The sequence below is a fragment of the Arabidopsis lyrata genome (genome assembly GCF_000004255.2).
Source record: "Arabidopsis lyrata subsp. lyrata unplaced genomic scaffold ARALYscaffold_6, whole genome shotgun sequence".
In the NCBI taxonomy this organism is placed as follows: Eukaryota; Viridiplantae; Streptophyta; class Magnoliopsida; order Brassicales; family Brassicaceae; genus Arabidopsis; species Arabidopsis lyrata.
Window position 1 is genome coordinate 5,020,193 of NW_003302550.1, and position 21,780 is coordinate 5,041,972.

Consider the following 21,780-nt stretch of genomic DNA (forward strand, 5'->3'; position numbering starts at 1 on the left):
CAATTTATGCCGAAAGTAAAACAACATCTGCAATAAGACTCATAACGATATATCTCAAATATATTGGTCACTCTCAAAACACAAATTAAGACCCATAACGTAATACACAAGTGAAAATTTCAAAATATGAAGAGTTAAAAAAATAAAGGAAGAGAGTGGACTGATTTTTAAGTATATACATACGTAAATAATATACTGACTGACTGGTGGTGGTTCAAGAGTGTCTTTAAACATTGATGAGATCAGCTCAAGCTTGGCCACAAGGAGCTGAGTTTTGTTGCCAGCTTCGCACTCTTATAGTCCTCCCGAAGTTGAATAAACCTGCACATTATTTTCATTTACATATTATTCCTTTTCGACTCTCTCTCTATTTCATCATTTTTTTTTTCTATTTTATCTTTAATAATCTCTTTCTCTTCTTACCTTTGCGCGTCTTTGCGAATGCTTGGACTTCCCTCGAACAAAGTCGGCAGACTATCTGGAGCGACGATGAAAACATTCGCGATTCTGCACTCACACAAGTGATTACAAGTTATTACAATAATAATAATAATAAGAAGAAGAATTAAAGTGACAAGAGAGTCTAAAGAATGTTCTTTACATTCCCAGAAGCTCAAATTTCTCATCCACAGATGGAGCACCAAAGCTTTTAACAAATCCTACATACTCGTTTAAGTCACGCTTCAGCCGCAGTCCTCCACTGTCAACCCAAGTGTTAGTAATCATATAACAGAACCAAGGTTTATTCACACAGACCTAATTTTGCAAGGATCGTTTATTCAATGTGGTCAAGACTTTTGATTTGATCCGACAAAACATTTATACCAAGAGGTGCGACTACGTCAAACATTGCATTCATGTCAGATCAGAGTGAAAAATCAGAGATAGCAAATTTGGCATGGTTCTCTATGTTTGGTTTATTAGGGCCCTGAATCTGATTTTACGGTTATTCTGCAGATGTGATTTTGGCAAGGAAAAGAGAAAACATACAAAAAGCTGAAATCATACCTGGGATTGAAAGTGAACTTCTGCCAGTGTGTTAGTAGCAGTTTTTCTAACCTATTTCCCTGAAAATAATAAAGAAAACTTAATTCAAATCCTCATCCTTCTCGATATATAGCATCATTCATATGATGCAGAAATTATAAATTATTCTTTTTAACTATTCATTCAAAGCCACCACAGCGGTGGAAAACAAGATTGAGTTGGTTTTTAATTGGATCATTCAATCATTATAGACTGCCATCTACAGGGGAAAAGATAGCAGTATATGGAAAAGTCGAAGATATCACACAGGAACTTAAGCTTAGAATCTATTTTTTTCTTCTCTAGTCCGTCAATGGACAAAGCAATAAAAAGCAAAGGCCAAGGAGAATAAGCACTTCGAATAGATAAAATAGTAACCAAAAGGCTTAACGAAATCTTTGGTGAGACAAATCATACCAGTTCAGTCAGGAAGGCTTGCTTATTAAGACCTTCCAAGGCAGTGAAGGCAGACTCAAGTACCCGGGAAAGATAAGCCACGACCCTAAACAAGAGAGTGGGAGTAGAAATTGAAGCAAGTTCATTAGAAAAAAAAAAACAGATAAAAGAAGAGCACATTGTTGAGATGTGATCAATAGATATTTCGTAAAATGGTTCAGAAACCTACTAAGTACACTACAAATAAGCACTTCTGGCTTATCAAACTAAAAAATAAAAAAGGTGAAGCCTTCAACCAATTATAGAAGGTAAAGTCTCAGCGAGACAAACCTTATGCAGGCATTTGTTGGGCGGTGGTCAGAAGCAATTCCATCATCAGGTGATCTATAATCGGTAGACTTCTGCTCAGATGAAAGTAGCCTATCAACCTGAAAAAGACCATTTCAGAGTCCTTAAAATGAGTCGAAAGAAAATAATAAGCATGACTCCTAAACCTGTTCAGCGTTGAACCTCATGTATCTGTTTGTAATGTACACAAATAGCAACTAACCTCAGCCATCACAGTTTCAATGCACTGCTGAAGTCCTTTATAAGCAGCTGCCTCTGCTTTGGACAGAGCAGTTGACATTTCTTCACATGAAGCAGCATGTGCACCATCCACTGGTAGGAGAAGCCGAGATATAGTATTTGCAAAATACTGGTAGAGAAAATTAGATGATTAGAACAGAAGTCAAAATATAGAATTTCCATAGTAGAAGATCGGGTCAAACTATTTGAATATTTCAATAGTTGAGTAGCAGAAGCCTTCTCAGATGAAATAATTGAAACCAACTGATAACCATAAAAGTAACCCAACATGCCTGCTGAACTATAGCAACACTGCTACCGCAACGCTGCACAGCAACCATGAAGGATTTAAAGCTACTTTCACCAGCAGCAGCAGCAGCTTCTGCCTGAGAAACAATCAAAGAAACTATAAATAACCCCACCTAACAATAGTATTTCAAATAGTGAGAAAGAGAAAAGAGAAGGAATTACAGCAGAAGCAGCTGCAGCAGCTACTCTTCTGCTAACGCTTGTGCCCAAAACAAATCTCTCCCTCAATGCTGCAGCTTCAGACAGGCTATCCCTTGCCCGTTCAAGTCCTTCAGTTATGTATATGCTCACCTGCAAGAACTCATCACTGCATCAACACAATTAATGTGAGAGACTCTAGAATCTTATGAACAACATACCTGGTCTAGCAGACAAGTAAATATAGCTTTAACATTGGCAGCAAGTGTGGCTGGCTGCACAAAGAAATAATTATATAAATCAGATATACAATCCCAAATATTACAGTTTACTTACTGTCGGATCTGCCAAAATCAATATTTTAGATTATTTCTTTGTCAATACCTCTTCCTACATCTTTCCTAGAAATTCACAGCAACTAATTTATTTTGGAAAAAATTCTCATAAATTGCTGTTCAGTAACCTGAGATGAAAATAGTGTGCATCTAGTTATTGCTTCTTCATTCCATCGAACAAACTCCGTCACAACGGTGACTGATATCTGCTGCAGAGATGATGATATTGAAGCACCCTTAGAGCGTCCTATTGTCCCAGATGATTCTGAGACTTGCTGACTCTCAGCACGTAATTCTTCCATCTGTAGAGAAAAACTCATATCTAAGCACTTCACACTAATAAACAAAATAACAACTAACTTCAGTGAGAAAATGAAATAATTATATTAAACCTTTGCTTGATATAGTTGTTTTAAGGAGGCCTGCTCATGCTCAGGGTATTCATCCTTGTGCGAGGAAAACAAGGACTCTGTCAAATCTGCACATTCAAAATAAAGACTTGTCAGCACCAACGAAAGTTTACATGACAAAACAAAACTTCTATCACTCGGAATCACAAGAGAAAAAAATGACCTTCAACATCCAGGTCACCGCATCCAACAGCTCGGAGGTCTTTAGCAAGTTCTTGGGTTCTCTCATATGCAACTGCTAACATTCTAAGGTACTAAAGACAAAATCAAGAGTTAACTTTCTTATACCAATTCTACTACGAAGATAGACAAAAAAGAGATAAGGAGGTATGTACACACTAGTAACAGTCCGCCTTCTTGCACAGGTGGTGGACTCATAAGAGAGGGCTTCGCCAAAATTTTGTCAAGAATACCTGTGACACGCTGCTCCAGAACTCTCTGCGTAAAATACATGAAGAGTTGGTATAGCTTATCCATATGCCGGGTTAACCCTACAATGTCCAATTTATCAGTGCCACTTACCTGAACTAAGATCGCCATAACTTCATTTGGAGTAGGGAAAACGGCTGTAATGGTAGCTGCTTCTTTGCGTACAGTGTCTACACATAAGAAGTAACAAAAGATATGAATCGGCATAGAAGCATGTTTCAAGTATGGCATCCAGATCAATGACAATCCTTCAAACCTGTAATTTCCTTGTATAAAGCTGAAAGTCCACGGGCAACATTGCTAGGACTAGGCTGAGAACCATGGTCACCGAGAACCAACCTTATGTCTGAATTCATGACTTCTACATCAATAAACATTGGACGTGTAGCCACATAATGTTGCATAGCACTCGTACCCCTGTTAAACTGAAAATCAAGAAGAAAAAAAAACTATGCATCAAGAAACATTTACAAGAGGAGAGCTAGACATCCATTCGTTCTGTGACAGCTTTATGTAGAATTAACCAGTATGTAACCACTAGATATGTAAGAAAGGCCTTCGCTCAGAATGGGTTTCCTACTGAATTGTAAAGGCGCATGCTACAGAATAAAGTATTCACCTGTGACAAAATCTTAGCACATTCTGACATGGTGGATAAATCTCTCCGCTGTGATGCAGCATCAAAACGAGATAAAAGCCTGTTCTCCAATTCTACAACACCATACAAAGACAAAGTTGAAGATACAGTAACGCTCTTCAGTAAATATACAGAAAACACAGTATAAACGAATTAGTTTACCATTACAGTAATCCTGAAGATTAGCAACTGCAACTTCCAGTCCTCGGCCAGGGGTAGCATTTCCTGCAGCTGTACCCGCACCTTGCCTTCCAATGTCTTCCTCAGCAAAGGATCCTGATATTGACAAGGAGACATGGAAATAAGTTGCAGCCTAATTTAACTGAAAACTTTCATTTTTTTTTTGAAGTAAACTTTCATTGTTGTGGAAGTAAGAGAGTTAAATGCTTAGTTGCTAACAAATAATAGATAAAAAGTTGTTCTAACACTCCAGACACATTTCAAGTAACATAAAGCTATCACATCATACGTAATTTCTGAGCGATAGAAGCAGCCTCAGCTACGCGGCTATCATCAGAAAACAAAGCGGAAAGCTCCATAAGATCCCCTGGGCTGCCGTTGAACTCCATTAGGTACTGCATTTGTTGAACAAGGATTACTTTAAGCATTCATCTAACTAAATATGTGACCAACCTTGCAACATAGATGCACTTTTACCTTTATAAGATCTATCGTCTGGCTAGCCGTTTCCCGCTGAGCATCTGCACTCTGACAAAGGAAGTATGGGTTAATATTGGATAGATCACCAGATAGTTGGTTATAAGCAAGATAAATTTTACCTGCAAATGATCTCCAATTTTTGCAGCGGTCTGTCCAACACTTGAAATACGACCGTCCAACCTTGCAAAGCTCTCAAACAGACCGTCCACACCCTTCTCTATCTAGAAAGAGAATTCAATTAACATTTGAAGAAATGATCGGGATGTCAGTTATTCATCAGGTAGTGATCCATGTACCCAAGGAATTTAATCAAAGTATTAGTATTGGTCTGCCAACCTCAGTCAGTGTCTTCCGGTGTTTAGAATCTTGGGTTGAAACTTCCTTCTTTAGTGTATTGAGCCTTCCATCAACCTTCCAAAATATTTAACAAAAACCTCAGATATCAGAAGGATGAAAAGAAAAAAGAAGGGCTCGTCGTCGATGTAGACCCAAGACACTCTCACCTGCTTCCGAAGATCAACTAACTCCTTACAAGCATCTTTGAACAGAGACAAAAGACCATCTACTTCAGGGAAAAAAGGAGCAGAGGACAAAGGAGCAGATTGCCCACGTAAATGCCCATTTGTCAAACCATCAACTCCAGCAATGTTGCCATGGCCATCCCCAGAATCTGCTTCTTCGTCTAGGAAAGACGGCAAGAGGTCGTTTACCAGGTTCCCAAATAATGCATCAAATGAAAAATCACCCTGCGAGTGACCAAACAAAAACAATCAAAATCACTTATTATTCAAAAGTAAAAAACATAAGCAACCCAGAAGCTGAAAACCTTACCTTGAAGTCTTCAATGTCAAGAATCAGAGGAACAGAGTTAACAGAGGATGATCTGGGTCCTCTTGCTCTGATTCCTTCTGTCATCTGACAAAACAAAATAAAAAAAAAATTCAAAGAATTGAAGAATCAAGTCTGACAGATCATATATGAAACATTCAATAAATAGCAGAAAGAGATGCGTAGGATTCTGGATTCTTCAATGCTATTAAATCAAAATTACAGTAGTGTAATCTTCTCAGTTAAGTAATCACCGGCAATCGCTGATTTCTCCGCCGAATGCAACAAAATTTAGAGCCTAAGGACGACCAATCGCGCAGAGAACAACACGGGAAAGGAAAAATGTAATATAGAGCAACTTACCGCCGGTGAACGGAGAGATCTAGCCGGAGGAATCCGGTAACTGCAGGGAGAGAAAGACGGAGAAATAGAGACGGTCTACAATGGCGGAGTTGGGGATTACTTTTCACAACTACGAGCTCCCTCCAGATGAGCTGTTAATCTAATTATTTACGAGTTTTTTTTCTTCTTTTCTATACCGGCCGGTTAACGATTTTGATCAACTGTTCAATTACTCCGTATTAATTTGTTGTATACAGAGATCGAATTAGTGTATTTAGTTTCTCTCCAATTTTGGGACAAAGTAGATAAAAATACCCGCATTACAAACCAATTGGTTCGTTGATTCACTTGCTTCATTTAACACATGAAAGAAGGATCGAAACACATGCCACATAGACGGAATGAATGAAATTCTAGAGCAAATAAATTCAAACAAAATTAAACATTTGGGATGCCATAATATTTCCTTACGAAAACTTTTTCTTGAAAAAACATAACGGCAAAGTCATACATAAACGGGTGGCATTTAATAGAGAGAGTTTCAGATTCACATAGCGTAAACACACATTCAATGAGCATATGATCTCTTCAAAGCATTGTAACCTCATTACCAACTCTTATAAATTAAGAGAGCTCAAAGCAATGGAAGCAATATCCAACAAGTAATTGATTAATCGAGTCAAAACATATCTTAAACAGAAACAGATACAAAGAATGGCCACCATTGTTTCTCCTTCGCATTTCTCCCCTGTCGAAGACGCTGAAAACATCAAGGCCGCTTGTCAAGGTTTTACTTTTCTTTGGATTAGTGTTTCAAGACTTGTGTGATTCAAGTTTCTTGCTATCTCCTTTATTCCTCTTCTTTCTTTCTATTTGTGTTTTTAGGATGGGGAACCAATGAAAAGGCCATCATCTCGATCCTAGGACACCGGAATTTGTTCCAGAGGAAGCTCATAAGACAAGCTTACCAGGAGATTTACCATGAGGATCTCATTCACCAGCTCAAATCTGAGCTCTCTGGCAATTTTGAGGTTTAGATTATATATATCTCCATATGCTCTAACTCTATTCCGATAATCCACAAAACCATAATTTTCAAGGAGAAAATATATTTGTTACCTGCAGAGAGCTATTTGCTTGTGGGTCTTGGATCCTCCGGAAAGAGATGCTTTCTTGGCTAACTTGGCTCTTCAAAAGCCTATTCCTGACTACAAGGTTCTTGTTGAAATTGCCTGCATGAGATCCCCTGAAGATCTATTAGCTGCTAGACGTGCTTACCGTTGCCTCTACAAGCGTTCTCTTGAGGAAGACTTGGCCTCCCGTACTATTGGCGACATCAGGAGAGTAAGTAATTTTAGTTTCCAGATATTTTCTTCTTCTTTTGACTGATCTTCAACGCTTGGGCGTTTTTTGATATATACAGCTCTTGGTTGCAATGGTGTCTGCTTATAAATATGATGGAGAAGAAATTGATGAGATGCTGGCGCAATCAGAGGCTGCAATTCTTCATGATGAAATCCTTGGTAAGGCTGTTGATCACGAAGAAACGATCAGGGTCTTAAGTACACGGAGCAGCATGCAGCTTAGCGCAATCTTCAACCGCTACAAGGATATATATGGCAGATCGATCACTAAGGTATACAAACAAAAAAATGGACATCAAGTTATACTGATAATTGATCTGTGACAAAGCAATCAATGGGAAATTTTTAGACAACAATAAAGCAATCATTACCAGTTTTTCTTCATGTCAATGTTCTTTTGCTATCCGTAATGAAACATTTGATGACCAGGATCTCCTCAATCACCCTACAAATGAGTACCTGAGTGCACTACGTGCAGCCATCAGGTGTATCAAAAACCCTATCCGGTATCACGCAAAGGTAAGACACAACTATAATTTTCAGAGGTGGTCTCTAATTTATCCCAATACAACTAACTGGTATTCATGTTTAATCTCTAATGCACTTAGGTATTGCGCAATTCAATCAACACTGTGGGGACTGATGAAGATGCTCTGAACCGTGTGATTGTCACACGAGCAGAAAAGGACCTGAAGAATATAACTGAGCTATATCACAAGAGGAACAATGTGAGTCTCGATCAAGCCATAGCAAAAGAGACATCCGGGGACTACAAGGCTTTTCTTCTAGCCTTGCTAGGACATGGAAAAATTTAGAGTTCATCCTCAACTTAAAACCTTAAAACAGTAGCATCTCTTCTAATTTTCTAGAAATGGAATAATAATATCTTTAACGCTGAAGTAATAATAAAGTTTTCTGTTTGATGCTTCCTCAATCAGTTCTGTTGTTTAGCTATTCATAGTAAAACAGGAATTACATAATTTTCCCGTAATAAAGACATTCTTTCAAGAACACAAAGAAACTAAACAGACTCACTGAAAATCAGGGAAACATTTACATGTATGGGTTCTTTCCTCCTTATCTGCGTAAAATGGCTGCAGCAATACCAGCAACAAGACCTACAGCAGTGACAGCAATTCCAACGCCAATAACACCATCTGCTTTCAAAAATCAGAAGAGAGTTAAGAGAAAGCAGCTCAAGATTTTAATGGATGATGAGGACAAATGACACAATAGTACCATGTGATTACCTTTAACAATACGGTCCTCTATAGCCTTTTTGAGTGTCTGAGCCTGTCCCCACTCTGGTTCAACCTCCAAACACCGTTGAATACAATCCCGGCTTCTTGAAAAGTCACCGCTTCGATAGTACCCAAGAGCAAGGAGATATAGCTTCTCTCTTAGTTTCATTGCACTTGTATCATTAACCACCAAAGCTGCGAAAACAAAGCAAAACACTTTGCTGAGATCAAACCAGCAATATGGATCAAATCATCCACCTTAGGAAGAACACTAGGCAGCTGAAGATTCCAAAATTTCTAGTGGAAAAATGAAATTGTGAATTGTGAACATAATCTATTACCTTCAAGCATTGCAATTCCACGCTGAATATCCCCAGGCATCTTTGAATGAACAAGAGCCCATGAAAGACGCATCATGCATTCCTTCTTACGTCCTTCGTCTTGAGCCTCTGCAAGTTCTTTCTCACATCCCTGAGAAAGATTTCAAGTTATGTATGCATGTCAAAATTCAGTCCAGACACGTTAAGAAAATTATGTACAGGGACAAGCAACGCAAGAGAATCCAAAATCCAAAGAAGAAGACGAAGGATGCATCGAACAATTGGAAATTCGGAATTTAGAGGTTCATGTGGCTGTCAATTGTTGAGGAAGATAAGGTGATGAATCATAAAACTTACGGAGATGATGTCGGAATCGCACAAGGGGAACTCATCGGCGGAAGCAGAAGCAGCGCCGGAGAAGAAGTCTGAGACGGAATCGAAAACCTTCCCTATCGCCGCGTCCATTTTTCCTGTCGCAGCTCGAAGATATTTCAGAGTTTCTTTTTGCTTCTCGGCTTTGGACGACGAGTCTCCCTTGCGCAATTTTTTCTTTGATGACGAGACCCGGTCGAGAAATTTTACAGAAATAAAAGTTTTCCGTAAATTTAGAGGCTTTTTTTTTTTTTTTTTTTTTTTTTTTTACTGTATTCATAAAAAGGGGTTATTACTGAATTGGGTATTTGTTGGGCCAAAAATTTGAAATAAGGAACAAACGTCCGAGCTTCGTTTTTAGGCATTTATTGGCTAAATGAAATTACACATTTACCCCTATCATATGTATCTTCTTTCTCATTCTCTTTTCCCGACCACCACCACGTTTCCTCCACCGACCAAAACGTTTGCTTCCTCTCGCGACCACAATACTCGCTTTCACGGTCTTAATCCTTGCTTCTCACCACCGTGTGCTCCATCAATACCGTTTCCGTTACTTTTAGGACCAACTTTTTCACCTCCAAAATATAAAATCTCTCTTCCGCCGACGCCAACGATCTGATTAATTCAATGGAATTAAAGGAAACTAAACCCTGTGGGGGATAGTATCTAATAAACCCAAGGGGTCAAATCACAAATATTAATTGAATCAAAACTTTCAATTCATCTTCAAATCTCAACTTTGTAAATTATGTGTTCCCGATCTTATCATCATCTTCTTCTTCTACTTGTTTCTCACCACCGCGAAAACCACCCTAGTCACCGGATCTCATCATCACCACCATCTAATTTCCAGTGTCTTCTTCTTCGTCTCGTCTCCTCAACGTCACCGAATCTCTTCATCGTCACCACCATTTCGATCACCGCTTTTATCATTGTTTTCACAATTTCGTTCTCCGAATTTCATCATCATCTCCACAAATCGTTGTTAAACGTTGTCACAGAGAATTCATCGTCGAAATTGAAACGTCATCAAAGCTTCTCGTCGTTGAATGTAAGGGTAAAAAAGAAATTTTGGTATAAGGAAAAATGCCTAAACCAGCAAGTATAGGCATATGAACCGGATTTGATAATTTATGTTGGAATAAAGCCCATTCCCGTAGTTAAATCTTCATAAAAAAGATACTAAGATTTTTTATTATATTTTCCATGGCTAATTTAGAGATGCTTTAGCTAAATTTATTTTTAAGAAATTTATTTTTGCTTTTAACAACTATCAATTAATACTTATTTTAATAAAATTTAACCAATGATATAAAAAAAACTGTAGAATTCAAATAGTCATAAAATATGAAATGAATTTAAAAATTGTATAGAAAATTGTAAACATCATATATAGTGAAACAAAAAAAATCTCTAAAACATCATGTATTTTGAAACAGATGGAATATTATCATATTAGTTATTAGTGTTGTTTTATAAAAAAATATATATATATATTAATGTTAGTTTAACAAAAAAAATTAAAGATTTTCAGAGACCGGCAAAACAAATCGGAATAAGTGTAAAATAACATCAATTTTTTCATGAGTTTTCATAAGTACTATTTTGTCTATCATGCATTCATTCCGTCGTGCTTTATCTCTATTAGGAATTTTAGTTAGAAGAAATGCATATTGGTGGATAATGACATTCTAGAGTAAAAATGGTGAGAGATACTTCCGAAACAAACAAACATAGCGTATCTATAGAAAATTAGGAACAAACTAACACAAATGTATCTCTAAAGAGAGAAATATCTTTTTGGAACAACATTTCCATGTGTCAATTTTTAGTTTATATAGATTTCTTACTTATAATTATATTTTGAAATTATACAACACAAATTAACTTAAAATATCTATTAATAATAACATAAATAGTTTATATAAACTTAATATCTTATTTAAGAAAATTGACCAATTTTTTATTTATTTTACTTTCATATTTACATAAAATTAGATTATTTGTATAGTTGGAAATCAGCACACATGTAAATGACAAAGTAGTTAGTTAGAGTACCAATCTTATCATCGTTTATAACAGGTTAAAAAAAAAAAGGAAAACATATCACAATATAATATATCACACATTGTCACATTCTTTGACCATAAAAAAGAAAAGGTGAAAAAAAAAAAAGAGTAGTGTGGGAGGGGGAGAGAGAGAGATGGCCTTCTCTTCCTAACATTGACCAACCCGTCTTTGTTTCTTCTCATCATCACTGTGAGAAAGAGAGAGAGAATTCGTGGATATCCAGAATTCGTTAAGGGCGTTTCGTTTCTCTGTAGAAGAAGAAGAAGAATTCTCTTTCTACTTTTTCTTTTCCGAGAAATTAGAAGAGAGAGAATCTCTGTCCTTGTCTCTCTCTCTCCTTGCACGTTGCAAGCGTTTCTAGAATAAAGTGAAAAAACCCAGCGCTTCTTTTTTTTTTTTTTTTTTTTTGCAATCCAGAGAGACTTGGCTATGGGTTTTCTTTGATTCGTTTGTTTCGTGAAGCGAGAGCAAGCTTTTTAGCAATGGAGTTGGTGGGTAAAGTCGTTCGGAAGGAGATCCAAGGGATTGGGTTTTGCTCCGGGACGGTTCGATCTCGCGATTCGTCTGGATTTTTCGAGATCGTTTATGAGAACGGAGTCACAGAGATTTCGGAATTGGATGAGGTTGTTGCTCTCGTGATTGGAGATGGTAAATCTCAGGAGAATTCGGTTCCAGTGAAGAAGAGAGTTGGTAGGAAGCCGAAGAAACGGTCTCGTGTCGCGAAGATGGTTGAGATCAAGCGAGAAAGCTCTGAGTTGGATGAGGTACATGTCGATTTAAATGATGGAGTTACGGAGATTTCGGGAGTTAGTGATGTGAATTTGAGAGGGAATGTTGATTTGAATTGTGGTCCTGTGGAAACCCTAGGTAGGACATGTGACTCTGTGACGGATTTGAATATGACGGTGCCGCAATCGGAAACTGGCTTTGATCTGACTACTGGGTTGGATTGGAATTCCAATGAAGGTTTAGGTTTGATTAATGTTAATATCGATTATGAAGACAATTGTAGTGACAAAAGGAGGTGGGATATTGATCTGAACATGGATGCGAGCTGTGATTTGGACAATGCTGCTGTCTGTGATTTCAATGGGCAGAAGGGGGAGGGAGGATTTGATTTGAACGTGGAGGTTGATGTAGAGAACAGCAAGGATGGCGAGTACATTCAAATGAATGGAAATGACATTGTTCAGGAAATCAACATGCAAGACGGAAATGTTGTCCATGATAATATTGAGACTGGGGAATATAAAGAAGTTCATGTTGCTGAAGTGTCCAGCGCTCAGCTTTTGGAGGAGATACAGAAGCAGAACATTGTTTCACCGCAAGATCTCAATAATCCTAATTCTAATGGGGTTGAGCAAGATCATGAGCTACCTCAGCATGATGCTAAGACGGTTGATGAGTCTCTATCTGATAGGGGAAATTCAGATGAATATGGAAGTGGTAGGAGGAAAAGAAGAAAACCTTCTGACAATCCAAAATTCATTAGTGAACCTCGGTTGAGAAGAAGCGCTCGTAGAAGGTTAGCTCGATCTCCTGTCAGTAGTACTGTAACAGCGTGCTTAGTTGATGAAGTATCCCCTTCTCCTTCAATTAGTAGTCTGACAGAGGAGAAAACTTGGGTCGATGGAAAAGCTGAGAATATTTCTGCCCTCCCGCCAAAGCCACAATTACCTCCATCCTCCCATATTTTGGATTTAGATGGTCTTCCCGTACTTGATGTCTTTACTACTTACTCTTGTCTGCGGTCCTTCAGTACTTTGCTGTTTTTGAGTCCCTTTGAGCTGAAAGATTTTGTGGAAGCATTGAGGTGCATGTCTCCTAGTCTATTATTTGATAGCATCCATGTTTCTGTCTTGCAAATATTAAGAAAACATTTGAAACAACTCGCTGCTGAAGGTGAACTATCTGCGTCTGCTTGCCTGAGGTATACCTTTTATTTTCTTTCTTTAGTACTTTAGTTTTACTGCTGTTTTATGGATATAAAGCCTCTCCTGTTTTGGTTCTGATACTTTGCTGGTGGTGTGTTGAATGCAGGAGTCTTGATTGGGATACGTTGGATGTGGTTACATACCCCCTTTTTGTGGTTGAATACCTACTATTTTCTGGGTACAAAGACAACCCTGGATTGGATCTTACTCGGTTGAACTTTTTCAGAAACGAGTATTTCAGACAACCCATGAATCTGAAAATTGAGATACTTAGTCGTTTGTGCGATGATATGACAGATGCTGAAGTTGTGAGGTCAGAGCTTAATAAAAGATCTTTTGCAGCTGAGTTTGAAACGGAACTTGATAGGAAGACAAACACAGAAGTTCGACGCAGAAAGCGAACTATGATGGAGCTGGCAGATGATTTATCTTTTAATAACGAGGTCATTGATACCTCATTTGACCGGAACAGTGACGACTGCTGTTTTTGTAAAATGGATGGGAGCTTACTGTGCTGTGATGGTTGTCCGGCTGCATATCATTCTAAGTGTGTCGGTCTTGCCAGTCACCTTTTGCCTGAGGGTGACTGGTACTGTCCTGAATGTGCATTTGATCGGCGTGTACCAGGATTGAAGCCTGAAAAGCAAATTCGAGGCGCAGAGTTTATAGAGATTGATCCCCATGGTCGAAAATACTACAGCAGTTGTGGCTACTTATTGGTGTAAGTTTCTTACTTCAATTCTCTTAATGGAATCAATATTGTGGATATGGATCACTATAATTGTTTTTTCATAAACAAACATAAATGTTTTATGAATATTAGCAAAAAATTTGTCTAACTCAGTGGTACAATTTGTGATGATGTCTGACGAGCACTGTAGATACATTTTGGTTTTCCAATAAGTGGACGAGCACTGTGAATAGCCTTTTTTGTTTGTTATTTAGATGCACATGTTAACCCTCAGTATCCCTCAATGTATACAGATGTGGAATGTTTTTATCTTCTATTTCTAGGAACTTCTTTCATATGTTGATTGTAGGAACTGTTATACATATTCGTAGGTTGGTTGATGTCGTCCACTATGAATTTGCAGGATAGATACAGATGGCACAGGCTCATTTAACTACTATCATGTGAATGATGTGAACCTTGTGCTGGAACAGCTAAAGTCATGCAGTAGTTCCTATACTGGCGTAGTAAGGGCAATTAAAAAACACTGGGATATCACTGTTGGGCCAATAAGGACAATCAGCGGTGTGAATTCCCAAATGTCTGTATGCCTGGATAAGTCTGTCAAAGAAATGATTCCTTCTATTGATGGGTTTAAGGCTCCTCTACCAGCTTCAGAAAAACAGTCAACATCTGGTGCTAAAAAAAAGCTGAACAAAGCATCCAGCAATGGATGGTCACATATTCATGGTCCTAGGACTCGTCGGAAGATATTAGATTCAGCTACTGGGCTAGATATCCTTAATATGAGTTCTGAAGGATCTGCTGAAACTGTACAAAATGGATCAGACGTCCAGAGACTTCATGAGCCAGCATCATCAAGCATTTTGGATATCATGAAAGAGCCAAATATGAATTCCCATAATTTGGCTAGAATAAACACACGGAAAGGAATTAAACCAAATGTGCAGAGTGAAACAGGCTACAGAAACCATTACATATTTGCTCAGATGACTAGATCAGTTTATGAAGAGATGATACGTAAGTCACCAATCCGTACCAATGATATGAGATCTGATGAAGAAATAGCTTCTACCCAGGTGAAGACTATATTGATGAAAACCACCAAATTTCAATGGCGAAACATCCAAAGCCTCTACCTAGATGCGTGGAAAGAAAAATGTGGATGGTGTCATTCCTGCAAAAGTTCTTCTGAGGATGCTGGTAGTGAGATAAATTGTTTGTTTAATACGAGTCTTGGGGCTTTACGAGGTCTTTCGGAAAGTGAAGTAGCTAACATTCAATCCATTGAGAAGAACAGTCATCTTTTGGCCATCATATGCCAGATACTTTCCATGGAAAGTCGACTGCAAGGACTCTTGGTTGGTCCATGGTTGAATCCGCAGCACTCCGGCATTTGGCGTGAACACATTCTGAAGGCATCAAATATCTCAGGCTTGAAACATTTATTGGTTGAAGTAAGTTTTTCACTTGTTTCTTCCTCCTAAAACATTCATTTTGCAATGGCATGTGGAATTATTTCTGAGCTGAATCATTGTATTGGCAAAAGCTCAAGTCTCTGAACAACCACACTAACTTTCCCATGTCAAAAATGTCATATTCAAATTTCGTCATTATGATCCTCTGCTGTGTAGAACTTTAGCTTTGGTTCGTTTTCTTCCTACTTGAAAAGCTTGCATTAATCATTTTCTGTTCACTTTTTTAGTGTGGCCACGAATGTTGAATGTTTTGTTCGTTCTCCAATTGTTTATGAGTTAACTATCTTCTAAATGTTTTCAGTATGAACTCTTGAGCACTTTTTTTGTGTGTAATGCATTAGTGAATAATCTAGGGGTGCATCAGTTTTTGTTTCCTAATGAAAGATTTTGTTAATTACCTTTGCCCAGTTAGAGGCAAGTTTGCATCATCGTGTACTTTCACTTGAGTGGCTAAGCCATGTCGATGCTGCCGTGGTAATGGGATCAGCAATACATATTCTCATTGCTTCGACACGATCATGGTCAAAGACTGCTATTGGTAAAAGAAGGGGGACATTGTTGGAGTCTGGGGTTAACCCTACTGCAAAGAAAAATGGTGGATTGACCATGTGTTGGTGGAGAGGTGGGCAGCTCTCTCGGCGGTTATTCAATTGGAAGGTTTTACCTCGCTCTTTAATCTCGAAGGCTGCTAGACAAGGTTCACATTTTCTCTTTTGTTCTTGCTTTTGCGTTTGTTCTTCTACCGTCTTTAATAATTATTTTGTTCCCGTCACTTCTATTTAGTCGTTTCATTTTCCATGTACTCTACACTATGCAGGTGGAAGTATGAGTATTCCAGGAATATTGTATCCTGAGAATTCAGAGTCTGCTAAGAGAAGCCGACGTGTTGCCTGGGAAGCAGCTGTTGAGTCATCTACAACTTCAGAGCAGCTCGGTTTGCAGGTAATATAAACTTGGTCAACCTGAATGTAATTCCTGTCTCGCTGGTATGGGTGAGAAGTATCAATGTTGAAGTTTCCAAGGGTTTATGGGTGATACAGGTCGTGACACGAAATATTGTTTCCATTTCGTCTACGCATGAATATTGATGACTTTTGAGTTTGTCATCCATATTATTTACTGTTACTTGGACTTTTACTGACATTTGCAGTTTTTGTACACTGAATAGTTCTCAGCGTTATCAGCTAACAATTCAGTGATCACAGGTGAGGACACTCCAATCATACATAAAGTGGGATGATATTGAAAACAGTCATCTTCTTCCTACATTAGACAAAGAATCCAGAAAATCTGCCAGGCTATTCAAAAAAGCGATTGTCCGTAGGAAGTGCACGGAGGAAGAGACTGTGAAATATCTCCTTGACTTTGGTAAGAGGAGAAATATTCCGGATGTTGTGTCGAAGAATGGTTGCATGGTTGAAGAATCCTCGAGTGGAAGAAAAAAGTTCTGGCTGAATGAATCACATGTGCCTTTACATCTTATGAAAGGATTTGAAGAGAAAAAAGCTGTACGGAAAACTAGCAAGCCAGGAGGCTCTTTCAGACACTCTGAGATACACAAATTACGGAAAAGGTCCTCAGAGGGAAAAGGATTCTCATACCTATTTGAAAGGGCAGAAAGATCTGAATCCTCTTTGTGTGAGCAATGTAAGAAAGATCTGCCTTTGAGGTATGTACCTATCACAAACCCTTTGTACCTTCAAAAGTCCTTCTCTTGATCAGAATAGCAATCATATCTTGAGTAATCTTTATTATCAGTTGGACTCTGCTTAGAACCTAATAGCATGAGCTTTGACGTACAGAAAATATCAGAGTAATGATCTTTCTTTAACTATTTTTTATGGTATCTGTTTTTCTTTGATGACAGTGAAGCTGCAAGCTGCCACATCTGCAAAGGTGAGTTTCTTTTCCTGTTACTTTTGTTAAAGATTTTGTTTTTCGCAAAACCTATGCCTGTGTAGGTGATCTGACCTAGCCCATACTTACCATAAACCAAACTCCCACAAGACCTATAGGTGGAACCAGTATTCTTAAAACTTAACCTGCCTGATCCAACCTGGAAGAAAATCCCGTCTAGGATAGCTTGTCACTGGTTCAGTGATTCTTTGATTTATTTTATTTTGATAAAAATATGAAAAAAATTATTTTGAATTTCGTAAAATAAAAGAACCTCCAAGAGGAGATTCCCTAACATGATCTTTCATAACTAGTTAGACCCATTCCTAACCAAGAGGAGACTCCCTAACATGATCTTTCATAGAAAGTATTTAGTTATATTTTTAATTGATTTTACTTTTGAAAAAATTTCAGGAGTATTTCACAAAAAGCATATAAAGAGGGCAGAGAAGGAGGGCATGTACATCTGTCTTCCATGCAGAAGTGAAGTGATAGCAAAAGAACAACCCACCGTACGAAAAAGAGGGCGGCCGCCAGGGAGTTTCCGGAAAAAAATTGGAGTTCAGACACAAAAGCGTAAAAAGGTCATACCTGCTCGCAAATCACCTCGGCTAAAGAAGACTAAGACCTCGATGGCAGAGAGAATTGCCATAAGGTTAAAGAATCATAAAAAGGTTGTTGCAAGCAAACCATTGCGACGTTCTGGCAGGCAATTGAAGCATGTTATTCGGCTGCAGGATGAAAGTAAAGTTCCTGAAGGGAGTAAGAAACGGAAACTGGAAACCAAAAGAGGTAGAGGCAGACCTAAGAAAGTAAAACAAGAGATCTCCATTAGAAAGAAGAGAACAGATAGGTGTTTGAGCTATTGGTTGAATGGCCTCCTTTTGTCCAGAAAGGCTGACGATGAACGGGTTCATAAGTTCCGGAAAGATAGATATTATACTCCCTTGGAGAACTCTGATTCTGATCATGATCAACCTAAGTGTCACTTATGTGGCCCAATTGAATCTGAATCTGGATCAACTTTCATTGCTTGCGAAATCTGTGGAGGTAATCCATTTTCCGAGCTTCTTTTGGTTCACGTTGCTAGGGTTGGTTTCTTTTCGTTTCTCAGCTTTCTTTTGTTTTTGTAATGTCTGTAGAATGGTACCACGGAGATGCTTATGGGCTTAACGAAAAGAATTCAAGTATGGTGATTGGATTCCGGTGCCATCTCTGTCGCGAACAAACTTCTCCCACTTGTCCACATATGAGATCTACTACATCACCTGTTGCATCCTAAGCTGTGAATTTGTTTAAGGCTGATATAATATTCTTAGGCTGTGGGGTTCAAGTTGAAGGAATCAGACAGGGCAAGGTGTAAATTTTTTAGATGTCTATACAATTATGGGTGAAGAGTATGAGTAGAGATCAAGGAGAAGCAGAAACAGAGGAGGGTACATTTTGGTGGAAGCATTAAGTTAGTTTGGCTTGTTGGGACTGGTAACGTGGATGGGTAGGTTACTAAAGTGGAGTGGTTGACTTAGACTTAGAGGGAACAAAAAGGGGATTTAAGATTCAGAGTTGATTTATATAACCTGATTTAGTTTTGTTTTTCACTATGAAGGGAGTCAGTAAACAAGTGAAGGTATGTAAAGAATATGTTGAATCCATTTTCTATCAAAATCCATTGGTAGTGGTGTTATTGGCTTTCAAATAGTAATGTTTTAACTTTTAACCCTTCTCTCTTCATCACAAAGGCTAATTACTTTTGCTCTCATTATAGTGTTCAATGGTGGACAAAAATGCTCAGCATGTTGGTTCTTTTCTTACTTACTATACCATATTGACCTATTTCTCTCTTTTGTCTCGGTAATGTCCTTGACTTCTCTTAAATTGACTTTCTTCTTCGTTAAAATGGATTTTGCTAAGCTTTCTATTTATATAGACAAAAAGAGGAAATGATGTAAACATTATCAAATCCATTTCCTGAACCTGTGATTTTGTTTGATCAGATCTATGTTATCACATTGTAGCAACACGTTTTATGCTCAACAAATGAACAAACTTCATCAAAGGAAAAACTTTATTGATCAGAGTTGCCCTTTATTGATCTAAAGGGCAACTTCAGCCATTTTAATAAGTTGAGCCAGAACTCTATAACACTTCCAGTAAACACAGAGCATCTCCAGTCTTAACAAACAAAACATAGGTAAAAATAGAAGAAGAGGAGATTGTGTCAATTGGTCGACGTGAGCTGCCTGAGGTTGTACTTTGCTAGCTCCTTGTACTTCTCTACCACTCCAATTAAGCAAACTGTCTGTAAATTGCAACCCAAAACCCGAAATGAGTTTATAACAAACCAAATCTGATGAAGCAAAACATAAAAATTTCTCCTTGTTTACCTTAACAACTTCCACCACGATCGACATCTCTGGATTGCTCAAATCAACTTTGTGAGGGGCAGGAATAGATTTGGCGATCGTGTTTATTATTTTCATCCTATCAAGCCCTGTGTTAGCACGTGCTCCATACAACACAGCAAACTGCAGGAATGGTAAGAGAGAGGTAAACACTTTGGAATCTAGGAAGGGATACGCAAATTGATCTTATTAGTATTATTACTTTCCGGGGATTTTCGGTCTCAATGGGGAAGTATTGTTCTACAAGAGGCTTGATGGCTCTTGAAATTTCTTCCTCTGAAGGGTAACACGATACTTCAATTGGTAGAAGTCTTAGGATGAACCTAAGAAACACGAGATCCATTAACGAAAACTGATAAAGTCAATAGTTACAAAATTCTTGGTACAATGAAGTTTTGTGTAAAAGAGCAAACCTTGACATATGCTTTTTTGTGGCAGCAGCAGATGTCATTGCATGCTGTGCAATATCTTTGGGACTTGGGTCACCATCTCTCCTTTTCATTTGGATGAAGACCAGACCGTTGCAACCCGGATCTAACTTCATGAACCGTCTCTGTCAAAGATGGACAACAAGACTCTTATGATCCGCAAAGAAATAAAAACATAGACTTAAAGATATTTTTCATGAAAGCTCCTGTCATTCACCCATAGATAATAGCTTAGCTTACCTTACTCTTGTCCCCAAGTTCTTTTAGTTCAGCTTCAATCAACTTATCAATAGACTTCTCCGCATTTTCATTTACTTTTGCTAAAGGATTTGCTTCTTCCGTACATGTCTTCTTTCTTGGAGGTTCATCTCCACCGTTCTTCTGATTCCCTTTATCTTCTTCCTCTTTTTCAGTCTCATTTTCTGCCAATTTTTTGACTTCACATGACCCTTCACTAGCTATTTCTTTCTCATTCACTTGATCATTACCGCCTTCACTCACTACTGCCTTATCTCCATCCCCTTTGTTCTCCTCTTCCTCGCCATAATTACTCTCATCTTCCTCATCATCCTCATCCTCGCTATACGAAAATGTAACTTTTTTGTTTATTGGGTTGTCAAACAAACCAGGATTAACTTTCGAGTCGGTCCCCTGTATTAGCTCCTCGAAAAACTGTAAGAAAACAAAGAGATTACATTTAAGAAACACTCCAAAGATTATATGAGCTACTCAAACTTGACAAACAATAGAAAGCTTTCGAGAAATCAGAACACATAACCAATTTTTTCAGATTTGAGTAACCTTTCCAAACCCGTCTAGGTCATTTGAGATTTCTACTTAAGAAATCCTAAAAAGCTAACAGAGAAAGAAGATTACTAGGAACGCAATTCGAACACGAATCAAAGGGCTAGTTCAGCTGTTGAAGATAATCCGAAACAAAATTTATGGAAGAAGCAGTGAGACTAAGCAACATATGGACAACTAGATGGGAGATGAAATCAATTTCAAAAAGAGAGAAACTTTACGGAATCAATGACGTTAATAGCTTCCTGAGAAGCTTGGTATTCGCGTCCACCATCGCAAGAGATGAAGAAACCTTGAACGCCTGGCTTCAAAGGGTAAGATCCCTTCTTCTTCACTGGTCTCTGCTACAACAATAATTAGACGAAGAAAAATAAACACAGATAATAATTATCAGCTGATTCAAAGATAAACGTAGTGTGTGAAGATTACGTTTTGCGGGCGATAATGCTGTTTTCTCTTCTTGCTCTGGTCACCGGAAGCCATCGCCGGAGAGAGAGAGAGAGAAAGAGAGGTTTTCGCGCAGTTGAGCTAAAGTAAACACACTGACAAAGGAGAATTAGTAGGTCATGCCGGAATGGGCCTATTGGGCTTGGTCTTGACCCATTAGCCAAAAACTCTCGTTAACTTTTAGGCTTGGTGTACATGTTTTTTTTTTTTTTTTTTTTGGGTATACAACTTGTTTTCAAGTTAATAATATAAC

The 21,780-nt window shown here is 38.2% G+C and overlaps 5 protein-coding genes across 7 annotated transcripts; 2 read left to right on the plus strand and 3 right to left on the minus strand.

Annotated features, from left to right (window-relative positions):
- Positions 1 to 42: 42 nt before the first annotated feature.
- LOC9309635 (exocyst complex component SEC10b) lies at positions 43 to 6,226 on the minus strand. The gene is made up of 25 exons (XM_021022728.1): positions 6,099 to 6,226; positions 5,739 to 5,822; positions 5,411 to 5,653; positions 5,244 to 5,318; positions 5,027 to 5,128; positions 4,905 to 4,955; positions 4,717 to 4,822; positions 4,410 to 4,523; positions 4,230 to 4,321; positions 3,867 to 4,035; positions 3,704 to 3,780; positions 3,521 to 3,619; positions 3,345 to 3,435; positions 3,164 to 3,249; positions 2,900 to 3,073; positions 2,658 to 2,711; positions 2,461 to 2,589; positions 2,283 to 2,375; positions 1,973 to 2,119; positions 1,753 to 1,850; positions 1,444 to 1,528; positions 1,009 to 1,067; positions 602 to 700; positions 424 to 507; positions 43 to 321 (listed from the first exon to the last, which is right to left on the minus strand). Exons 2-25 carry the CDS (start codon positions 5,820 to 5,822, stop codon positions 243 to 245), a joined length of 2,490 nt encoding a protein of 829 aa, XP_020878387.1. The 5' UTR covers positions 6,099 to 6,226; the 3' UTR covers positions 43 to 242.
- Positions 6,227 to 6,733: 507 nt separating this feature from the next.
- On the plus strand, positions 6,734 to 8,369 carry LOC9309636 (annexin D8). Its single transcript, XM_002871478.2, has 6 exons — positions 6,734 to 6,864; positions 6,963 to 7,108; positions 7,203 to 7,421; positions 7,501 to 7,713; positions 7,871 to 7,960; positions 8,050 to 8,369. The coding sequence occupies exons 1-6, from the start codon at positions 6,792 to 6,794 to the stop codon at positions 8,254 to 8,256; spliced, it is 948 nt and encodes a 315-aa protein (XP_002871524.1). The 5' UTR covers positions 6,734 to 6,791; the 3' UTR covers positions 8,257 to 8,369.
- Positions 8,314 to 9,614, minus strand: LOC9307595 (mitochondrial fission 1 protein B). The gene is made up of 4 exons (XM_002873522.2): positions 9,360 to 9,614; positions 9,024 to 9,153; positions 8,692 to 8,877; positions 8,314 to 8,598 (listed from the first exon to the last, which is right to left on the minus strand). Exons 1-4 carry the CDS (start codon positions 9,465 to 9,467, stop codon positions 8,519 to 8,521), a joined length of 504 nt encoding a protein of 167 aa, XP_002873568.1. The 5' UTR covers positions 9,468 to 9,614; the 3' UTR covers positions 8,314 to 8,518.
- A 1,923-nt stretch (positions 9,615 to 11,537) lies between these two features.
- Positions 11,538 to 19,165, plus strand: LOC9309637 (DDT domain-containing protein PTM). 2 transcript variants are annotated; one of them, XM_021020598.1, is made up of 10 exons: positions 11,538 to 12,867; positions 12,898 to 13,377; positions 13,488 to 14,102; positions 14,476 to 15,529; positions 15,959 to 16,247; positions 16,368 to 16,492; positions 16,756 to 17,219; positions 17,418 to 17,446; positions 17,861 to 18,496; positions 18,589 to 19,165. In XM_021020598.1, the coding sequence occupies exons 1-10, from the start codon at positions 11,930 to 11,932 to the stop codon at positions 18,726 to 18,728; spliced, it is 4,770 nt and encodes a 1,589-aa protein (XP_020876257.1). In that variant the 5' UTR covers positions 11,538 to 11,929; the 3' UTR covers positions 18,729 to 19,165. The 2 variants fall into 2 exon arrangements, with proteins under 2 accessions (XP_020876257.1, XP_020876256.1); XM_021020597.1 differs by having other exon boundaries at positions 11,538 to 13,377.
- A 319-nt stretch (positions 19,166 to 19,484) lies between these two features.
- On the minus strand, positions 19,485 to 21,619 carry LOC9307596 (THUMP domain-containing protein 1 homolog). 2 transcript variants are annotated; one of them, XM_021020600.1, is made up of 7 exons: positions 21,510 to 21,619; positions 21,302 to 21,421; positions 20,517 to 20,948; positions 20,262 to 20,401; positions 20,051 to 20,171; positions 19,831 to 19,971; positions 19,485 to 19,745 (listed from the first exon to the last, which is right to left on the minus strand). In XM_021020600.1, exons 1-7 carry the CDS (start codon positions 21,561 to 21,563, stop codon positions 19,665 to 19,667), a joined length of 1,089 nt encoding a protein of 362 aa, XP_020876259.1. In that variant the 5' UTR covers positions 21,564 to 21,619; the 3' UTR covers positions 19,485 to 19,664. The 2 variants fall into 2 exon arrangements, with proteins under 2 accessions (XP_020876259.1, XP_020876258.1); XM_021020599.1 differs by having other exon boundaries at positions 21,302 to 21,424; positions 21,510 to 21,609.
- Between the last annotated feature and the right edge of the window lie 161 nt (positions 21,620 to 21,780).